Source organism: Aplidium turbinatum, chromosome 4 (assembly GCF_918807975.1).
Source record: "Aplidium turbinatum chromosome 4, kaAplTurb1.1, whole genome shotgun sequence".
Taxonomy (NCBI): Eukaryota; Metazoa; Chordata; class Ascidiacea; order Aplousobranchia; family Polyclinidae; genus Aplidium; species Aplidium turbinatum.
Genome location: NC_137475.1, coordinates 36,663,776 through 36,682,751, shown reverse-complemented (window position 1 = coordinate 36,682,751; position 18,976 = coordinate 36,663,776). Strand labels below are relative to the sequence as shown.

General features: G+C 39.1%; 1 protein-coding gene across 1 annotated transcript in view; it reads right to left on the bottom strand.

Moving 5' to 3' along the window:
- Window positions 1–415: 415 nt before the first annotated feature.
- LOC145768605 (Golgi-specific brefeldin A-resistance guanine nucleotide exchange factor 1-like) overlaps window positions 416–18,976 on the bottom strand; it is a 28,453-nt gene continuing 9,892 nt past the window's right edge. Inside the window, exons 10-41 of the mRNA XM_082580139.1 lie at window positions 18,681–18,845; window positions 18,127–18,245; window positions 17,742–17,877; window positions 17,175–17,273; window positions 16,455–16,649; window positions 15,868–16,018; window positions 15,163–15,368; window positions 14,760–14,962; window positions 14,246–14,369; window positions 13,242–13,450; window positions 12,952–13,074; window positions 12,598–12,738; window positions 12,106–12,205; window positions 11,652–11,893; window positions 11,094–11,205; window positions 10,634–10,705; window positions 10,381–10,508; window positions 9,891–10,098; window positions 9,212–9,437; window positions 8,943–9,064; window positions 7,848–7,886; window positions 7,199–7,400; window positions 6,663–6,792; window positions 6,275–6,356; window positions 5,856–6,025; window positions 5,287–5,407; window positions 5,021–5,122; window positions 4,554–4,667; window positions 4,242–4,281; window positions 3,703–3,837; window positions 3,043–3,401; window positions 416–1,331 (exon numbers count right to left, since the gene is read on the bottom strand). Coding sequence (XP_082436265.1) covers window positions 1,161–1,331; window positions 3,043–3,401; window positions 3,703–3,837; window positions 4,242–4,281; window positions 4,554–4,667; window positions 5,021–5,122; window positions 5,287–5,407; window positions 5,856–6,025; window positions 6,275–6,356; window positions 6,663–6,792; window positions 7,199–7,400; window positions 7,848–7,886; window positions 8,943–9,064; window positions 9,212–9,437; window positions 9,891–10,098; window positions 10,381–10,508; window positions 10,634–10,705; window positions 11,094–11,205; window positions 11,652–11,893; window positions 12,106–12,205; window positions 12,598–12,738; window positions 12,952–13,074; window positions 13,242–13,450; window positions 14,246–14,369; window positions 14,760–14,962; window positions 15,163–15,368; window positions 15,868–16,018; window positions 16,455–16,649; window positions 17,175–17,273; window positions 17,742–17,877; window positions 18,127–18,245; window positions 18,681–18,845 — 4,746 coding nt within the window. The 3' untranslated portion in view covers window positions 416–1,160. The remainder of the gene's footprint in view (window positions 1,332–3,042; window positions 3,402–3,702; window positions 3,838–4,241; window positions 4,282–4,553; window positions 4,668–5,020; window positions 5,123–5,286; window positions 5,408–5,855; window positions 6,026–6,274; window positions 6,357–6,662; window positions 6,793–7,198; window positions 7,401–7,847; window positions 7,887–8,942; window positions 9,065–9,211; window positions 9,438–9,890; window positions 10,099–10,380; window positions 10,509–10,633; window positions 10,706–11,093; window positions 11,206–11,651; window positions 11,894–12,105; window positions 12,206–12,597; window positions 12,739–12,951; window positions 13,075–13,241; window positions 13,451–14,245; window positions 14,370–14,759; window positions 14,963–15,162; window positions 15,369–15,867; window positions 16,019–16,454; window positions 16,650–17,174; window positions 17,274–17,741; window positions 17,878–18,126; window positions 18,246–18,680; window positions 18,846–18,976) is intronic.

Sequence of the window (18,976 nt, the reverse complement as noted above, 5' to 3'; positions counted from 1 at the left end):
CCTACAGCTGACACACGCCAAAAAACGTCTTATCTTTAACGACATCGACGCATAAGATGTTTCTTAAAACGCCAAAAAAATTACTTCAAAAGTAAGAAAATATAAAATTGCCAGCCACACAGGCATACCTTGAATCAACAAATCGAAACTAACATGGATTATGTGTTTTTATAAACTACATCACATGGTGGCAGTAAATATTTTTAAAAGTCAACAATATTTAAAAAACATGATAATTTTTCAACTAACCCCGCCTTCCAATTAACCCCGCCTTCCAACTAACCCCACTCTCCCCTACTGTGAAATCTGTTTGAAAAGCTGCTCTGTGGCCCAAGGATCTTCGTACCCCTTGATGTTCAATCTCGTACCCCCAAGGGGTACGAGTACCCCCGGTTGGGAACCACTGGTCTAGACAATGGAAATCATAGACGGTACATTACTCAGCGAAGAAATACATCGCGAAAACAGTAAAAGGAAGCTAGCAAAAACACAATAGATACAATAGAGAAGAGGAACCCAAGCGTATGGTTGTTTGTTTTAACATTTGTGGTTTCTTTTTCTTAGTGTTTGGTTTTATGTTACATGGTATTTTGGATATGTTATGTTTGATCGGGGAACGTATGGCATGCTTGGTTGGTGTAGAACTGGAGACCTTCTGGGTCGCAGTTTAACGAGCGAACATTGCGCTACGATCGAGGCTAATGGCAGCCAACCGCGTGTGCCAAACATGAGGTCTAAGTTCGACCCTCACAGAAGTATTTTTTTGTTGTAGATAAAACTTGAAAGCTGCATAGTCAATAGTCATCATGGGTTAAACCGCCAAGAAGATAAAGACTTCCTAGCAATTACACATGTGGGATGCGGAGCCCTATCAATTGCACGGCTAACACAAATAACAAAAACAGATCCTCCTTTTTATAGTCGACGTATTCCTTGCAAAGCATAAATAAAGACTATGTACCTTAATATACGACACGTTTATGCTATATACATTCTACAATAAATACATGTATTCAAACATTTTTATAAATCAACCCACCATATAAACGGTAACTCAAATCTGACTTTAAAATGTTTGCACATAGAAATAATAACTACATTTATAAACCAAGTGACGTCACAAAATTCACATCCGTTGGAGGCACGTCATCGTGATGACGTCATTGCTGCGCAGAAGTTGTGGAAGACCTAGATGAAAGTGAGGTGCTGGGAAGTGGATCCGCTAGCATGGTGGGTGGAGCTAAGCGGATGGAGTCAGGGGACACTGGTGATTGTAGGGGTACGGGAGAGTGGGGGGTGATAATGAAGTTTGGGGTACTTGGGGTCATCAACTGAATAAAAAAACGGAAAATTAAAAAAAACGATAAAGATTTATGTGAGTTGTTTTATTCTTAGCAACAATCGGGCATAACTGTGTTACCTGTCAATGATACGGGAAAACAACGTTGGTTTCTACAACGCTACATACCATTGACCAAGCGTTTTTACAGCATAACATGAAGCCACAAGTAATTCAAGATAAGTTAAACAGCTACCAGGGGGCCGACTAACAAAAGTAGTGTCACCATCTCAACAAAGCCAAACATGCAAGTACGATAAAAAGTTACAAACGAATTCTTTGTTGCTTCAAAAAATGTCCGTGCCAACATCCCAAACCAACCACCAGCTGGTGTATGAACAGTTCAACAAGCAACCTTATTTAACAGCTCGGTTGAAATACTTTTTTAGCTAGAAAATCCGTCTTTTTATATTGTCAGCAGACGTTGAATCAATGTAAAATCACAGACTTTGCAAGCTGAATATCAACTGGGGATGGTTAATTTCTATTGAAATTACTTGGGCGTTGTATAACTTCAAAGTCGTCGAAGTTGAATTAATAGTCAAGCAAGCATGAGTTAGTGAGTAATGATGATGAACGCCCAGCTCTATATTGATATGTTACACCAGTACACACTGCACAACAAAGTTAATATTAATATAATGGGTTTGGGTAAGGTCACTACATGAATGTAATCCATTAGGCGATATTGTTTGAAAAAAGGTGATTCTTGAAAAGCCGATTTGTTGGGATTAAGGTATAAGGCAAACAAACGCTAAATTGAAAAAAGAAACTACAAAAATTAGGCTCAGTGAAAGCAGTAACATCAACAGAAATAGTTTTTTTTACACAATCCACACAGGGAATGATCACCAACCCAGTGGCTTTAAAACAGCAATTGCCATGCAAGTCACTGAGCCATCTTTGATTGAAAGGTAGTACAGTGTATCAAAGCAGCACTTCTACAAGCTTAAACAAAATCAGCTAATTGTCTAATGAAAATGTACTAGACCTACGAAACCACTAGGTAAGCAGTTGCAAACGCTGAATACAAAGCAAGGGTCAACGACCCTTTGAGTTCACGGTTGATAGTTAATGAATGCACAAAGTTATTGTTCAACTAACTATTTTTACTGACAATGCAGTTCGAGTTATCACGACCTGAGTGGCAGAAACAATTCTTTTCACGACAGGTCAACGGTTATTTTCCACAAGTCAAGCATGCTTGTTATCGCGTGACACATCACAAGATAAGCCCCCAATATTAAACAATGTTACTTTTATCCAACAAAAGTCGCATTCGTCGGATGGCATTCAGCTATTTTGCCTCAAAATCTACCGAGTCGCGACATTGCATCCACGAAAGCTGAATATGCACGGCTATTAGAACTTTCGTTCAAAGGTTCAGCTTCTTCATGAGCTACACACTGTCGCTTCACAGATCAACAAGCCATGCAAAAATAACTTTGAAACAGTAAACATTTCATAAACAATTCGCAATCAAAAAATCAAAAAGCGTACAATTTTTTTCGGCACAATGTTATTGGCAAAATATTGATCTTCTTCTCCCGCCACCAATTTTGTGTTGCAAAAGTTCTCCGCGTTTACGTTGATTATTGGTTTTCCAACATCAAATGAACAAAGCTTTGGTTTTACAAGCAGCTAGTCCATGCATGCTACAAATCATACACAGGCGATGACGTGATTGGGCGGCCTGAACTCACTATATTTGTAGGCGTTGTTGATCTTTGGGGCGACGATTTTAATCCACTGGCACCCATCAGCTGAGGGTGACTTGGAAGGCTTGTGGACAGGCTGGTGGGGGCATATGGTATAATGGGTATTGGGTTGCTGGGTGAAACGTATGGGGCTGTCAAAGCTAGGTTAGCTGGAGGTGCTATGTTTAAGCTGGCGGGTGGTGTAACTTTAGGTACCGGTACAGGTATGATCCCGGCTGGGGGGGTATGGGGAGCAAGTTGAGGTTTGGCATGTGGAATGGGAAACGGGATACTATGCTGGGGTCCGGGGACTTCCCTGGTGACGTGTGGAGGCTTAGGTGCAACCAACTCTTGCTTTTTGGGTTCTGAAAGGTGAAGGTTACTTAAAGTTGGACACCAGTTCAGCAAGATTTTTCAAAATTATCTGTTTAAAATATCTCTCTTCGACAAACTAACCGCACAGCACGTCAAGTGTTAAGTATTCTGCAACAACTATGTCCACTAGACGAGCCGTCAAGCAAATTTTCCAAGTACACTTACAATGTCAATGAACGTAAAACATTGAACTAATTTTGGTAAGATCAGAAAACAACCACAACACAATTTCTACTAAAAATAACGTATTTTCGACGTCGCAGCAAAACTTAAAAACGCTTTTGCACTCACCCGGAGAAGGGGGCTTGAACACTTCGTTTTTAAGATTTGGCAAAAAGCAGTCGATTCTTTCCCACGTCACATTCCATAAGGAAGTGTAACCAGTGGCTGTGTCAGGACTGTGGAAAATCCCGGCGGTGTCCATCACTGTGTGGAATATGGAGTGAAAATCTAATCCAACTGAACTGGTCACATGTCAAACAGCTTTTACGCAGATTGTTTAGTTTTAGAGCATAGTTGCTCTGAAGATGAAAGTTCAATTTTCGCAACGTTTTCTGAATGCTGACCAGTTACTAGGTTTTAGAGTTAGACTTTTTCTTTTGAATTGTTACCTTACAACATTCAAGACAGCAACCTCAAGCTAAAAAAAAGACCCGTATAAAACAACGACTCGCTGACTTCAACACCAATCGTCATAGCACATGACTAGGGAGCTGTGTTCCGAAAGCTAGTGTAATTCGCTATTACCGCAGCGAACTCGCAGCATCAGGATAAGACAAGTCGTTGATATCTACATTGTGAAGTTGAAATTGTTTTTATCGAAAACTCACCTAAGAGCATGTTCTTCAAGGATTCCGGAATGGCTTCAAACTAGAAAACAAAACCGTACTTAAAATACGAATATGAGCAGCAAAAAACATTTCTCTCTTTCCCTCCAAAAAACAAACCAAAAATAAATTTTCATTCCACGACTTTAATTAAATCTTCAGAAACAAAATCAAAGCTTTCTATTAACCAGGCTTGATAAAGAGACTGCTTATTAAGTGGATAATAAACTATTGTAGAGGAACAACGTCTTGTCTTGAAACGCAATGTATGAACAACAATAATTTAGTGTCAACCGACAACAGGACGATGCTAACCAGGAGATCTCTTTTGCCAATGTGCATGTATTTGTCCATGAAGTCAAGAATGGTGAGCCACAAAGCTGTGAATGTTGGCAGCGTGAGCAGCGGGTTAAGATGTTGAAGGAAAACCTGAATTAGAACAGTAAACTGAAGTTAAGGTTTTCTGCGAAACAAACTGGTTTTTGGGCGAATTTCAACAGCAAATAAACTTAAATAAAGCAGCAATATGTATTAGTATAGTAATCAGCAACAGTAGTTTTGGAAATTATCTTTACTTAAATCGATCTTTATAAGTCTATAAACCTGTCCCAATAACCACAAGCTATGATGACTACGGATACGGTTGATTAATCATTCATGAAAGAAACTTTACAAATATCAAAATCAAGTTTAAACAGTTTTTTTTTTTACATTTCAAGATGAAGAACTTAAATGTTCGGAATAAATTTAATCATCGGATTAAAATTCTGATCTGAACTGACCTTGGATAGCAAAGTAGCTCCACGCATTCGTGTTTCCTCCATCCCGTCAGGGTCTGCGGGACTGATGTTTTCCAAGAGTTTTGTAAGAAGAGGAAACAAGACCTGCGAGAAACGAGACCGTTTGTGAGAAGATTGTAGCCAGCCTTTATGCTGTCGGAAAAATTTGTCTTTTTTACATTAATTCAACGTCTGTAGACGTTGAATAATGTAAAAAACGGTAAATTTGCTGTCTGGGATATGATCTAACATTCAGGACAAGCAAGTACCTTGTTGAAACATGACTCCCATTCTTTTCCAGTCAACGTCTGAAGGTCGTGCACAAGTAGAGCTCGTTGCAAGTATGTCAATGCCGATGTCCTAACCTGCCTTCGAGCATCGCAACACAACCTGAAGATGAAACGAACTAGAAAGTGTTTGGCATTACATCATGCTCAATGCTCATGTACAGTACAAGACATCACTGCCCATTTAATGGTAGGCGCAGTTGCGGTGATTTTTGAATAGACGCAAAAAGAACAGTTTTGTAGTGAAATCTAACAACTTAGGTTGGGTCTTAAACAACAAAGATACGTTCTTCTGATGCAAACTAAGCTGAACTATCACAAGATGTATAAGGTGATAACCTGGTTAGTTTGCACCAGAAGGACGCATATCATGTTATTTACCTAAATGCTTGGTAAACAGCCTCATTCAAATTTTAGGTTGAGTCTTTTTACTTTCAAATCTTGTTGTGTTGATATGGCAAGATATCACGATATAAAGATATCACTGGTAAATCTTGCAAACCTCGTGATATTGTGAAATTACCACTCGTGAAACAAGTTAAACAACCCACCTTGCAATCCCTTGCAACAGCGGACACCAGCACTTGTCCCAAAGACTACTTGCTTCTGCTGTGACCACAGGTGCATGATCGCCATTTTCAGTCCTGTTTTTCTCTTCTTCAGCCCAAGAGCTGTATATGGACGCAGCACGCGTGTGAAGCGTATGCATCAAGTCCAGGAGCTGAAATGAGATGTTGCACAGTCAGCAAAGTTTAAATGTAACAAAATAGCGTTAACATCAAAGAGCAATGTCAAAATACAAACACGGCCGAGCCAAAAACACATTAAAATCGTTAAAGCTAAAATCACTTAACAAAACATACAAAAAATGTGAGGAAATTTGTAATTTGGTTGCTCAAAACAGGATTCCAATGTTTCTTTTCGTGATGGTGAAGTTAAAAACGTGAACAAAGTTAAAAATGGTACCAACTTGCAGCGAGAGAGTGTGATAACCGCCTGGTACGTTCTCAGATGAGCCCTCGTCGTCAGAATATTGTAAAAATTGAGATTGTCTGCAAAGAATACAATTATGTAGCAAAATTATTTCTGTCTATGCTAGCAAAGACGTTGAATCAATATGAAAAAGCCTGATGTGAGCAAGTGTCAGATTATGAGCAAAAACAAAGAGTGATCGCAGCCGGAAAATCAAACCCTTGTAGTGCATTGATTCAATGTAAAAATGGATTGATTTTCCAGCTGAGATAACTTAATAGCAATCCAAAAGCATTTACGATAACGAGTATGCGCTCACCCTATTTGAACATTTAAAGGCAAGGAATGCAAAAGGGAAGTTTAGTAGTGGGGCGTGGCCACTTTACCTGCCATTTCCTTGACTTCCTTGGTTCCTTCGTTTTATATCTCGCTCTTTTCGCTTCTTGAGTTTCTTCTTATCGAGCTGTTTGCCAGCAACCTGCATGTGCGCGTCATGGGCGTGGTGAGCTCGGTTAACTGAACACAATAAATTTTTAGGTGCACTGTGTGACCAATGTAGCGAAGTGCTAACGTTTTGTATAACAGGTAAAACGCACGGCTCCGTAAAAGAAACAGTGTAAAATCAATAACGATAGTTTTCGAACAGCACAATGCGAGAAAAATTGTCGATATTCTTTTGAGTCTACTGGAAGATTTTTGAAGGCGACGACTCAATGAGCCGGCATGTTCGAACTGTCAATCTCGAAGACAGAATGAAGACAGCAAAACTTTTTCCAGCAAAGCAAATCGACTAAAATCAAGCAGCGGAAATGATTACTTTAGTCCGAGGATAAGTATCATCGCAAGCAATCTACTCCTATAAAAAGAGAGAAACAGTTTGTTTTCACAGCCAAAAATAGTAAAATCGAGGATCACAACTCACTTCCATTGATGCTTGCTTCAACAAAGGTCCGGATGCAGCGGACACAGAGCTCAAAATTATGTGGTGTCACGTGGGCCGCATCCCGAACGAGGAAGGCGAGGGTCTCGCAGCTCTTGACCATGCACCGCATGTCGTGTTGACGAAGTTCTTCCCCAAGTTGCAATGTGAACTGGTTGCAGGGAGTAGGAGGAGCAGGGATCACCTGGGTTGTCACATTGGAAGAAGATGAAGATGTGAAAGATGGTGAGTTATTAAGAATGATCTTTAATAAAACGCAAAGCACACAAAAATGTAACACACTCTTGGTCTTGTATATATTGACGATAAATACAAAAACGTAACACACTCACATGTACACTGACAAAATGGAGACTAACTTAAGGTTACAACCGATTTAGCTTACCACTCACAAGCATCTTTTAAGAAAAATCTTTAAAGAGCAGGTACATATTTTTCAGTTTAAAGAAAATGGCTCGAAAATAATAATCAGCAATGACCACCGCGGCCTCGATTTGTTCCATGTAAACTTGTTGCTACGAACACTAGTTATTGGAGAGCCTGTGTAAACACTAACGAGTGGTTGTACAAGGCACAGCTGAGTTTGAATAAACAAAAAAAGGGTACGAACGAATTCGGTGACGTAATATACCTGAATAGTTGACGATTTATCTTCAGCTTTGTGGAGTTTCTGCAAAAGAAAAAACGCAATGACGTAAACCGATTGTCGAAGTTTTTCAATTGTAGAATTTATTATTTTATCTGTCATCTTTCAAATGCAATAGCACTAACTGTAGTTTGAAGGCTAGAAATTAGACGCAAACACTAAGTAGGAAATTGTCTTTCTCGCTAGTTTTAAATTACCCACATGCGATATAAAATCAGGAAGTGAATTTCAAGAGAAAAATTAAGATGAATGTTAATGGTGGGTTATCGTGTTGTAATAAATCTAACAAATTTGGGTTACAAAATATATTGGAAAATTATGAAGACTGGTTAGAGTATGCATGTGTATTTGAATAATTAAAAGCTAAACAAAAAATTTAGTTCTAACTTTTAACAAGCAATTAAGTTTGTGTGGATTTCTACAGATTAGCTGATAAAAATAATTAAAATAAGTTTTTCAACCAGTTCAGAGTTAGCACAACGCAATGGCCTCAAAGCTCTAAATCAAACCATTTGGTAAACTGCAATGTGTGAATATTATGCTATATCACACAAGCAGCAGTGTAAGTGTTCATTGTCCCAAATTTAAAATAACAAAGCAATTTGTAAAGTTTAGGCAATGTTTGAACATTCCATGCAATTTTGATTGGTGTGTTTAAGCAGATTACAAAGACAAGCAATTATCACATGCGCTACTGCAACATACTACTCACCAACACTAAACAATCTCCATTGAGTGGCTGAATTTTATGTGAAGCAAAAGTTTAACACAGGCGACTCTCAAGGTCAATTAAATTCACCATAAGATCAAGCAAAAGAAACAAGAAATACAACTTGAACACACATCCAAAGCGTAAACAACATTCATGGAATTAAGAACGTAACAAACAAGTTTTCTCTACTTGTAGACCTTCACCGATGCATTTTGTTATTCAATTTAACAAGTTGTAAATAGTGATTGAAAATAACAAAGAAAAAAACGTCGTCTTGTGAAGGTGACGATCACCCAATGAGAAAGACGATTCAAATTTCGTGTTAGTTTTTCACCAGAAGCGATAAGCGACTAGACAACGCCTCTCACCTGGGATTCACTCTCTCCTGAAGCAAGGTGGTTCTCGTATAACTCGCTGTCTGAAGTGTAGCCGCGGTCAGAAACGGCAATACTTTCGTGCTGTGACGTCGTTTCGCTGTCCGAGTGAGTTTCTTGGAGAAAGATTTATAAAAGTTAACAAGTGAAAGACCTTGCCAAGGTCTCCAAAATCTAAAAAGTGGTCGTTATTTCTTTACATTCTCAGTTTGAAAAAGATGCACTGCACGGTACGAATGCCTTTGCAAAGACAAGAACCTTACTTCTTTCAACACTGGCGTCATCTTCCAAAGACACAGACAAATGTTCGTGGGATTTAGCAAGAGGAAGCTCCGGAGTTGAAGGGACTTGCACAATAGCAGGAGGAACAGCTCCGGCACCGACACACTTCATGACGGTGAAGACTGTGATCCAGTCATCCCGGGAGTGGATGTTGGCGGCGTTAGTGCGGAGAAGTTCATGAAGACCGTAGCCAATTTGTCGGCTTACCTAAAAAAATTGTACCTGTCATTATTAGCGAAGTTAGAAAGCAACTGAAATCAAGTATGGTTATTTTCCATTTGAATAAAGTGTACGCCTCCAAGTTACTAGATGTGAGTTTCATGCCATTTCGGGTCAAACAACTTTTCAAAAATTGCACTTAATTTCATTCCACGTTGAAAGTCAGCATTGAGGAAATAGGTTTCGGATAATAATGTACTCGGCTGCGCTTATCTTTTCTGTTGCACTGAATGCACAAAAAAGGGAAAGTATGACGCGGGCAGAAACTCCTGCTTCATAAGAACGTCAACACCTGTACTCCTTCTCCTATGGCCATTTACCTATTCGTAATGTTGAGTTATCGTGGAGTCAAAAATATGAGACAACTTAAGATTTTCAACAACATACACATTTGCAGTGTTTGCTAACTGTTAAAACTATTTGCGTCTGAAGATTTCAAACCTTTGGGATAATCCCGGGTTTGATCATAAGGAGGATCTGTAAAGAAGCAAGGACTTCTTCTGCAACATCCTCGCGATGGAGGAGTCGTATCGCCATCCTCAGCAGTCCAACCACTGCTCGCTCCAGGAGGAGACTGTAATCGGTTGCCATAACAATAATCGTGTAAAGGTGATCACGAACTGGTTGCCATAGCGACATGATGCGATCTCTAAAAAAAGAAAACATTAAAATTTAGCTCTGAAGATGCGAAGAAAAGAGTTTATTTACTTCTAAAAAACTTTACATTTTACAATTTCCAATTGAAAACTAAAAGCAAAATCACACAATGTATTATATATGAAATATCACGTAAAATGTAAGTTTTAGAAAATGGATTTTTCAACATCCAATGAAAACGCCCCCTTTGCTTTGTCTTCGCCTAAAACAACGACAATGCTGTTTCGACTTGGGTAGCTAATTTCTGCACCTTTGCAACACATTTAACACAAACCTGTTCTGCAGAACGACTCGAAGCAGCAACTCCAAAAAGAAAATAGCCGAGTCCTCAGTGTATAAGGTTCCCACTGACTCGTGGGTGTGAGGGCCTTGAGACGCCTGCATCAACGCTTTGACCATTTCCTGTTATAAAGGGAGAAACGCAGATGTCAAATTTTTATTTTTCTTCCATTAGTTGACTGCTGTTGTTAGTTATTTTGCAATTAAAAAACGTGTATTTTACGTCACCAAATCACTCCTGCACTAACCTGCAAGGAATCGAGACGGAGAAACTTGCTTTCAGTGACCAACGTTTCCAATTGTAATTCTTTAACGCAATCCTAAAAGCACAGTTTCATGGAGTCACAAACACGCAGCACCCACAGCAAAGCGGTGAAATTTAACAACAAGCTGCCCTTATACCCCACATATGCACCCAAGCACTTGGGTCAAGCACAGTACTTGTTAGTTGTTAAATTAATACAATTCTCTGTTGGAATTACAACGTTATTCTAACACATTGAAGTAAAGCTTTGCTAGAGAGTTCACTTCATTGTACCACACACACATAATACCAAGCAATGTCAATGTTTTTTTTTACGTGAAAAAATATACGGGTATGACGCACATAAAATAAACTTCCAAACGTTTTCAACGCAACATTGTGTGCTTATCAGGAATTTGCAGCCCTTCAGGTATATTGAAGAGTTAAATGAAAACTTCTGATACCTCTGCGTATTTCGCGGCTTGTTCGTCTTCAGGGGCCGCTTGCTTCTGGTTGGAATTGTCAGTGGGGCCGGTCATGAACTGGTAGAAGCTGCTGAAGATGGAAGAGTCGGATCTGGTGGAAAAATGAACAATATGGCTGTTAATTTTATGAATGATTGATAACAATAGGATGTTTAGAATATTCTGAAAAAATCTAAAAATTCACAAAAACCGAAATCGTGATCTTTTTTTTAAATTAAAGTTGAATTTCTTACTTTATTGGTAGCTAGAAGGCCAGGTGAAAAGCTACAAGAGAAATAATATACTAATTACCATATAAAAAAGTGAACAATAGTTGGTAGAAATTGACATTGACAGCATTCAGTGTTAAATTGTGTTTATAATTCTATTTCAACGAAAAGCAAAACACAACCTTTATGTTTTTCTACCAAGGCTTTCAAATATTGGGATCACAATCTGGCTCTTTGATATGCACCCTGAGTTTCCTGTTATAATAAATTTACCGGTCGATACATGATTGGGAATCCTTATCTTGCAAGATATGTTAAAATGAGTTACCTCTGCATCGGTAGCTCCTCCCTGATAAGCGATACTCTTCCAGTCGGATCTACAAAATCCTCCACTTCAACCATGGGAGTAGGGAGGAGCTTGGCACGATAAAGCGGCAGGATGATGTCGAAAATGTTCCTCCACCCTTCCCGGAGGATGTCACCATGACGATGGGATAAAACAAACGCGGTCCGAGCAGCGAGCTGTGCTTTGGGGTTCGATCCAAAAATGATGGCGGTTGCTTCTGGCGTCTAAGTTTACAGAAAAACACGCATTTTAACTTAGAACGTAAGCTCTGCGAGTTTTCTTTTAACTAATGCTGATCCAGGGAGAGCTTTTGATGTCTCTGCCCAAAAGGGCAAACTAGGTACAAAAATCACACATACAAAACAGTGGCAATGCTCAAACATGGGCTATACACTACAGTTAAGCAAATAAATTGACAAAGCACATTTTGATCTACCTCTCCAGCGTTGGCCAAGGCTGTGAATTTGCACAGGGAGACGATCAAGTTATCGAACACGTCACTCATGGCGAAATGTGCGCTGATGAGAGCGCATTTCCTGAAAAGAAAATATAAGTGAAGGACCTAACAACTCAGGTCAAGAATGCATTTTAGACACAACCTACTTAACTTTGCTTGGTTATTAAATTAACTCAACCTATGTACATTGTACATATTAACTCTGTACGAAAAAAAGTCGAGCGACTGCGGTTTAGCAGCGGTGCAGTGTGAGTAGAATATTTCACGATATCTTTATATTAGGAAGCATAAAACGGATGAATTTTTACGTAATACAAGCTGAATATTCACACTGTCAAAATCGGTGACTACGCCAGTGTCACTATCAATGTATCCACATGATTAAGCTTGAGGAGTGAAACGTACGTGAAGCCATGGGCATCGACCTTATGAAATGCAAAGAAAATCAAACGGATAAAACAAGAGACTGACCTGAAACCAGTGATGGCTTTCTGAATGATGGTTTCATCATGAGACTTATCAAACACGTAAGATAGGGCGCTGACAGTCGGCCCCCAGTTCATGGCAAACAGATCTCTGTCGTAAACGTGCAACGCCTCGCAAGCTCCAGCTCTGTTAGAAACAACACCTGTGTACTGTCTAAGTGTCTAATTGGACGACGTGAAAACAATAAAACTAACAGGTGCCTGTAGTTTAACATGCGTGTTAGATACCGGTTCATGCAGTAACTGTGCTTTTGTCTATTAAAGCATGTCCATGTTTTACCGCATTTAAGTGGGAAAGCTTGATATCGTTGCGCATTGTGCAATTTTTTTTCATCCATACCTCGCGGAAGGAGCGAGTAACCACAACCCCTCGGCAGTACCCCCCCGACGTAACGATACGTTCCATAACCATCGATCCCTCACAGGGCCAGTTTGTTCGTCAGGCAGAACGATTTCATCATTTCTGAAACAGATTTCAATATTAAGTCACAACTTTACCAGCACCTACAATCTTATACAGATCTGGTAGTTTACACGTCTAAATCACGATGCAGGAACTTAACAATCACAGGTTCTCGGTCAAAGTGGGCCAAATGCACCCGAGTACCCGGACAAGGAAATCAACCCCACCTGATTGTAGAGTAGATTTCTTCGAGCATGTGCTGATCGAAGTCCCCTTTGCCGTTGCACCCTTTCACGTTCCTCTTAAAGTCGTTGACGTTCATCGGTTCGTTCTGCTTACGAACGTTGGTGTTGTGCTGGTCGGTGTTGAGCATGATAATGGCATAAGAAAGTGTGAATGCAGCATCGAGGTTCATGAATGGATGGTGGTTGCTTTCCTGAAGATGAAGCATCAAGACTTAATATGTTACACCATGGCTAACTAAAGATACGGCCTGATTTGTCACATTTTTGTAGAAATTTCCAGATTTTGCTAACTTTGGGCGAATGTTTAAATAAATATTTCTAAAAATTATATTTTAATGCTTTCTTTACTATTTTCCCCAGATGACACAATAGATTTTAACATCCTCAAATGTTGAAAAACAAAGAAAATTTGATTTCGAAGATTTTAGTCAGACTGTTAATTTTTCAATAACAGTCTGATTCAGCGTTTTTCAACTTACTTTTTCTCATTTGCTACTGCTTCCCCAAAGCAACAAAAAGCGTTTTTATCATTAGGAGACAGCAAAAAGTAAAAAAATCTCGGAAAATGTCAGTCAAACACTAACAGTAGCTGTAATCAAAATCTGCAAAATGTGACAAATCAGGCCGCATCTCCAGGTGGCCATAGTTACACTTTAAGAAAATTTTAGTTGACTGTGCGTTTTTTACTTGATGCAAGAGAACGGTATAAGATTTCAATTCAAGTGTAGGACATCGGGTTTTCTGAGTAGAGAGAGAGATTTCATGCATGGAAAGCTTAAAATTTAAGGTTTAAATCAATGTAGGCTATAAAACGCAGATTTGTGGCCAGACTTGCAGCTTCTTTTTCAAGTTTGCGTCTGAAGGTGTATAAGAGGTATGGAAAATTTTTTCGTGTTATAAAGTATAAAAGATATCCATCACACAGCCTTCCCCGCTTAATGCATGTACGTACATCATCATTAGAGGAGGCATCACAGGCAACTTACCGACCAATACGCAGAAAAGGCCTCAATGAGCCTCTGGATGATGGGAGCTTCACCTGGAAGTCGGAAGGTTTCCAAATACATCCTCAAACTTTCATCGATCCGAAGACCTTCGAACTTGAACGTTCTGCACAGAGATAGGACAAGTTGTTTTAAACAGGTATGTACGACATGTATTCACCTAAAACCATAGTCGGGTGCAATGCAAAAGAGCCTTGATGCAACGCTGAATACTGTGAATAGGACATCGGTTCGACATCGCTCAAAAGCATGCGCATGTGTCTTTGGCAGTTCAAAGTTATAAAGTTTACGTATATACTCTATTTGAATAAGCTGAAGATGCTGTTATTAATTACAGCCAAGTAGATACTTCAAAAATTATAATAAAAAATTGGATTGTTGCGTAAATGCCAGCATTCAATGAATGCAAATTAGCAGCACAGCCAATAATATTACATTTTTTAATGTTGTCAACGCATGGTAGAATAAAATTTCAACCTCCTCATAAAATGCACACCTGACGAAATTATCCAGAATTTCTGGATGTCTTCGGTCGCTGATATATTCCCCAATCATTTTCTTGTCCAGCCAAGGATTTGCCCGGAGCCATTTCGAAACTTCTCTGGCGTCAAGAGGAACAGCGAGAAGATTCTGCTCCTGAAGAAAGTTGATCCCTTTCTTGGGTTTTTGATTGAACAGCTCCGTCCCAGTTTGAATAATCTGAAAAATTACAGTAGTAAATTTCTTTGATATGAAATTGTGTTTATAGTTAAGAATACTTCTCAATGGGCAAGAGCGACTAAACTGTGTGGACACAAACCATATCCCTGACACAAACCCACATTGCTGAAGTTTTAACTTTTCAAATAAAATACTTAGAATAAAAAGAAACTACGCGAAAACTACAAAACTAAAATCACCTTTTTCTTCTGCTTTATGCTCTGCAGCTCGTCAATGGTTGGAAGAGCTCCTGTAAAACGCTTTGGGATTTTTATGTCGACCACTTCGGTGGAAGCTGGTGTTTCGGATGCTGATTTATCCAAATGTTCAGTCACCTGCTGGCTACTGACCGACATGTTGGACGCCCATGAGGGCACCAGCTTCATTGGAGAAGAAGGAGGGGTAGCTATGGAAACAAATACGAATGATAACAAAAAGACGTTAGCGTTTGGATGTTAAATCAGTTTTGTATTCATTCTTCAGCCATCTGAGGAATAAGGTTTTGTTTGAAGGAAGATACAATATGGATCAAATACAAATTAGTAATTTTAGAAGCAGTGTTTGATGGATTTAGCTGGCTGGGTTTGACAAAACTGAATTTCTGTTTGCATAGAAAAAGGATAGCTTCGTTTGATCAATGTTCGGAGATTCGGGTCATGATCACTTGTATTAGTGTCAAACATTGCAAGTGTCGCAGTATGATTACTGCTGATAGCATCCTTAACAATATTAGGGGTTCGAACATATCTTCTTTCAAAATGTCTTTTCCAATGAATGCTGGTTTGAATGACCTAGCTTGGTCGCAGAGAGCACTATCGTCTGCAAAGCACTTTCTTCGTTTTGCCGATAGAGCATTTACAACACAGTCTTAATCAATACGAAAACTAGTGCAAACCGGTACATACCAGGCTCCAGTTGCTCAGCAACCTGGTCGTCTGTGCGTAAGGAATTGCCTTCTCGTTGGTTGCAACGATTCTCGACACTCTTCACAACCGTAAGAAGTGCCTCCAGTGACAGCAAGTGAGTGGTGTAGAGCCCAGATACAGGAAACGCATTCTGTACGACGATATACCATCATATCAAGAGATGGCAAGATGTACTGTATAGCAAACTAAGCGCATAAAGTGTTTATTTGGATATTCAAGCCAGGGTTTTTGTGGTTATTAATTGGTTGAAATAATGAGAGAACGAAAAGATTAAAAATTGGGACGAATGAGACGATTGAAAGTTGGGAAACGAAAGCGAGGAAGACCAAAGAGAAGATGGAAAGACTGTGTGACAGAAAACTTTGAAACAGTAGAAGTAAAAAAGAGAATGCTGTTGACAGAATGATATGGAGGACTGCAATCTGCGACTCCACTTTGAAGTGAGAATATACCCACAGGAAGAAAACTTGACTGAATTATGTGCTCCAAATAGAAAAGGTTTTGCTCGCATATTGAGTTAATAAAGATAACAATGAAACGTTGCATGTAAATTCTTGCCGACTTACTTTCGATAGCAATTTGCTGAGGTCTTCAAACATGTTGGAGCAATAAAAGTCGCAATCATAGTTGAGATAAAGCTCAGTTACAAATCCAGGGATATGCCATAACTGCACGACAGCGTCGATGGAAAGTTCTTTCACTTCATACGGAAGCTTTGGGTTGTCACTTGTGATCAGATCCATAAGCTTTTTGAGAAATTGCTGTAATTCACAATAAATACTTTTGATTGATGTTAATAAATATAGATTGAGACATAAAACAGCAAATATAGTGAAGATTAACATTTTTATTCGCCACATGATGAAAATTAGAATACTGTATTATCTTAAATAAGCGCTCAAAAACTATTAGCTGTACATAACATTTTATGGTTGAATTGTATGAAGAAAACTCATAAAAACGAATTTCCATTCATTACATGAGTTTTTATCTGATTTCATTTTACTGCAAAACATGCATTGTATTTTTATCAACAGATATAATCTGTGTTTAGGTTTGAAGATCAGCTTCCTAGAATAACAGTCGCATGAACTGAACATTTATTTCGAAAATATAGCTTCGATATGTCGGACAGCTGATTTGATATCATTCTTTAGCAAGCTGCCAAAAAGAATGAACAGCATCAACTGCAATACACGACACACAACATGTTAACTGTTACATGTTAATCAACTGCATGTTAATAAAAACGTTTACCAAGCATACGATGACCTTATATAACAAACCTCTAATTGAAACTTTAATTCTTTTCTCAAGGATTCGAAAAGCAGAAGAGAAACGCGGAGAGATGACGCAATCAAGCCTAACCTGTCGACACTCAGCAACTGAAAATACATTTGGCTTGTTAGAGAACGCTCCTTGGATGTGAGATCAAATTTAATTGGTAAATTAAACTCAGAGAAAATGAAATAGTTTAGCGAAGCATGAGATTTTAGCGTTGTCACGTTGACGCCGGAAGACGTACGTCTTGGTTTGCTCACATGTCCCAGCAAACCAAACTTTTGCTTGCTGGAGTAGGACCATTTTCCGCTCAGGCTAACAACTTCGAGTAATGCACGTCATGCTTTATTAATGGGCAGGTAACTATCACATGTAACAAAAGGGGCTAACAGTAACTGACAACGCAAGAAAATGAAACGTACTTGCATATATAGTAGCTGTTGTGCACCTACAAATTGCAACAAACGTTGAAGCAAAGGCCAACAAATCAACGTAAATAGGAAACCAACACTTACAACGCAAAATGTCTTAAATTCTGTGTTAACTGGCCACAACCTTTTGCCTGACGTTACCTGGAATAGATATCTGCACATGTCATCTTTGACCAAGATCAGCAACGAGGGATACTTTCCGATCTGGTCACGTGACACTTCAAGTGCGACCGTGAGTAGGGACATTCCCATGTGCATCATGACATCGGAATTATGTCTGTTAACGTTTATTAGATTAAATCACTTTACAAAATCATGTCGAAAAATTGTTCCAATCATTTATATGCAAACCATGACAAAACTATTCCACTGAAGTTCAGGACGCTTACTCGACAATAACGCTGGCACCAAACCGATCCCAGTCAGCAAATCCGCTTTTTAACATTGATTTAACATTTAAAACGTCTGCAGACGTTCGATCAATGTAAAAAATGACTACTTTTTGTGGAAATGGAAAGCTCTGTACCTGTCGTGTGGATTGGTAAGAGAGATGAGAAAGCGCATTAATTCACGAATGCAAGGCAAGCTGTATGGCACCAGTGGGCCCGACACACCACTGTGCCTTGGAGACGCTGCAAACCTCACCTACAAACAAAACAAAATAACAATCACTCCCTTGTGACGAATCAAAAAGCGTAAGGTACCATGACGAAGCAAACAATAATTGTAACAGCCTTCACCAGAGATATCTGCGGTTGGAGCAAAAAATTTCCAATAAGACAAACTTTTGGAAACATGACAAATGATGATTTGATTGAAAGTGCAACACTTAGTTTTGCCTTGTTCAATTTATTGAGTTTCGTAATAGATCAACTTTTTCTTACAGGGGAATCGGTTACAATAAAAACTTTTTGTCTTGTATTTTATATTTATTGAAAAGTCAATGTAATATGGATTGGGATGACTTGCAAGTAATGCGTCAAGAAATGTGTTCTCGAACCTATCGTCTGCTGGTGAGAACAATGCTGTGAGTTTTTACTACATCAAATGCCGTGACGTAACAATATAAACCACACTTACTCCTCGTGAATTGCTTGAAAACTCTACATCCTGAATTGAACTCGACTCGCTGACTTGAGACTGGACATCAAAATCTTCTTGCCCTTCGACAATCGATTCCTGTGATTGCAAGCTGGCTCCATTGTCGTCCTTTTCTCCGTTCATTTCTGTGTCGGCCATGTCGCCCTAAAACGCGAGCGCATTGTTGATAAATGTTCCAACACTAAACTGGTTAAGGTGTTGACTGTTGGTTGAATTATAGACAGCAAAGTGGCACGCATTCGTCAGGTATTTATGTGTATGCAAATCTAAAAAAG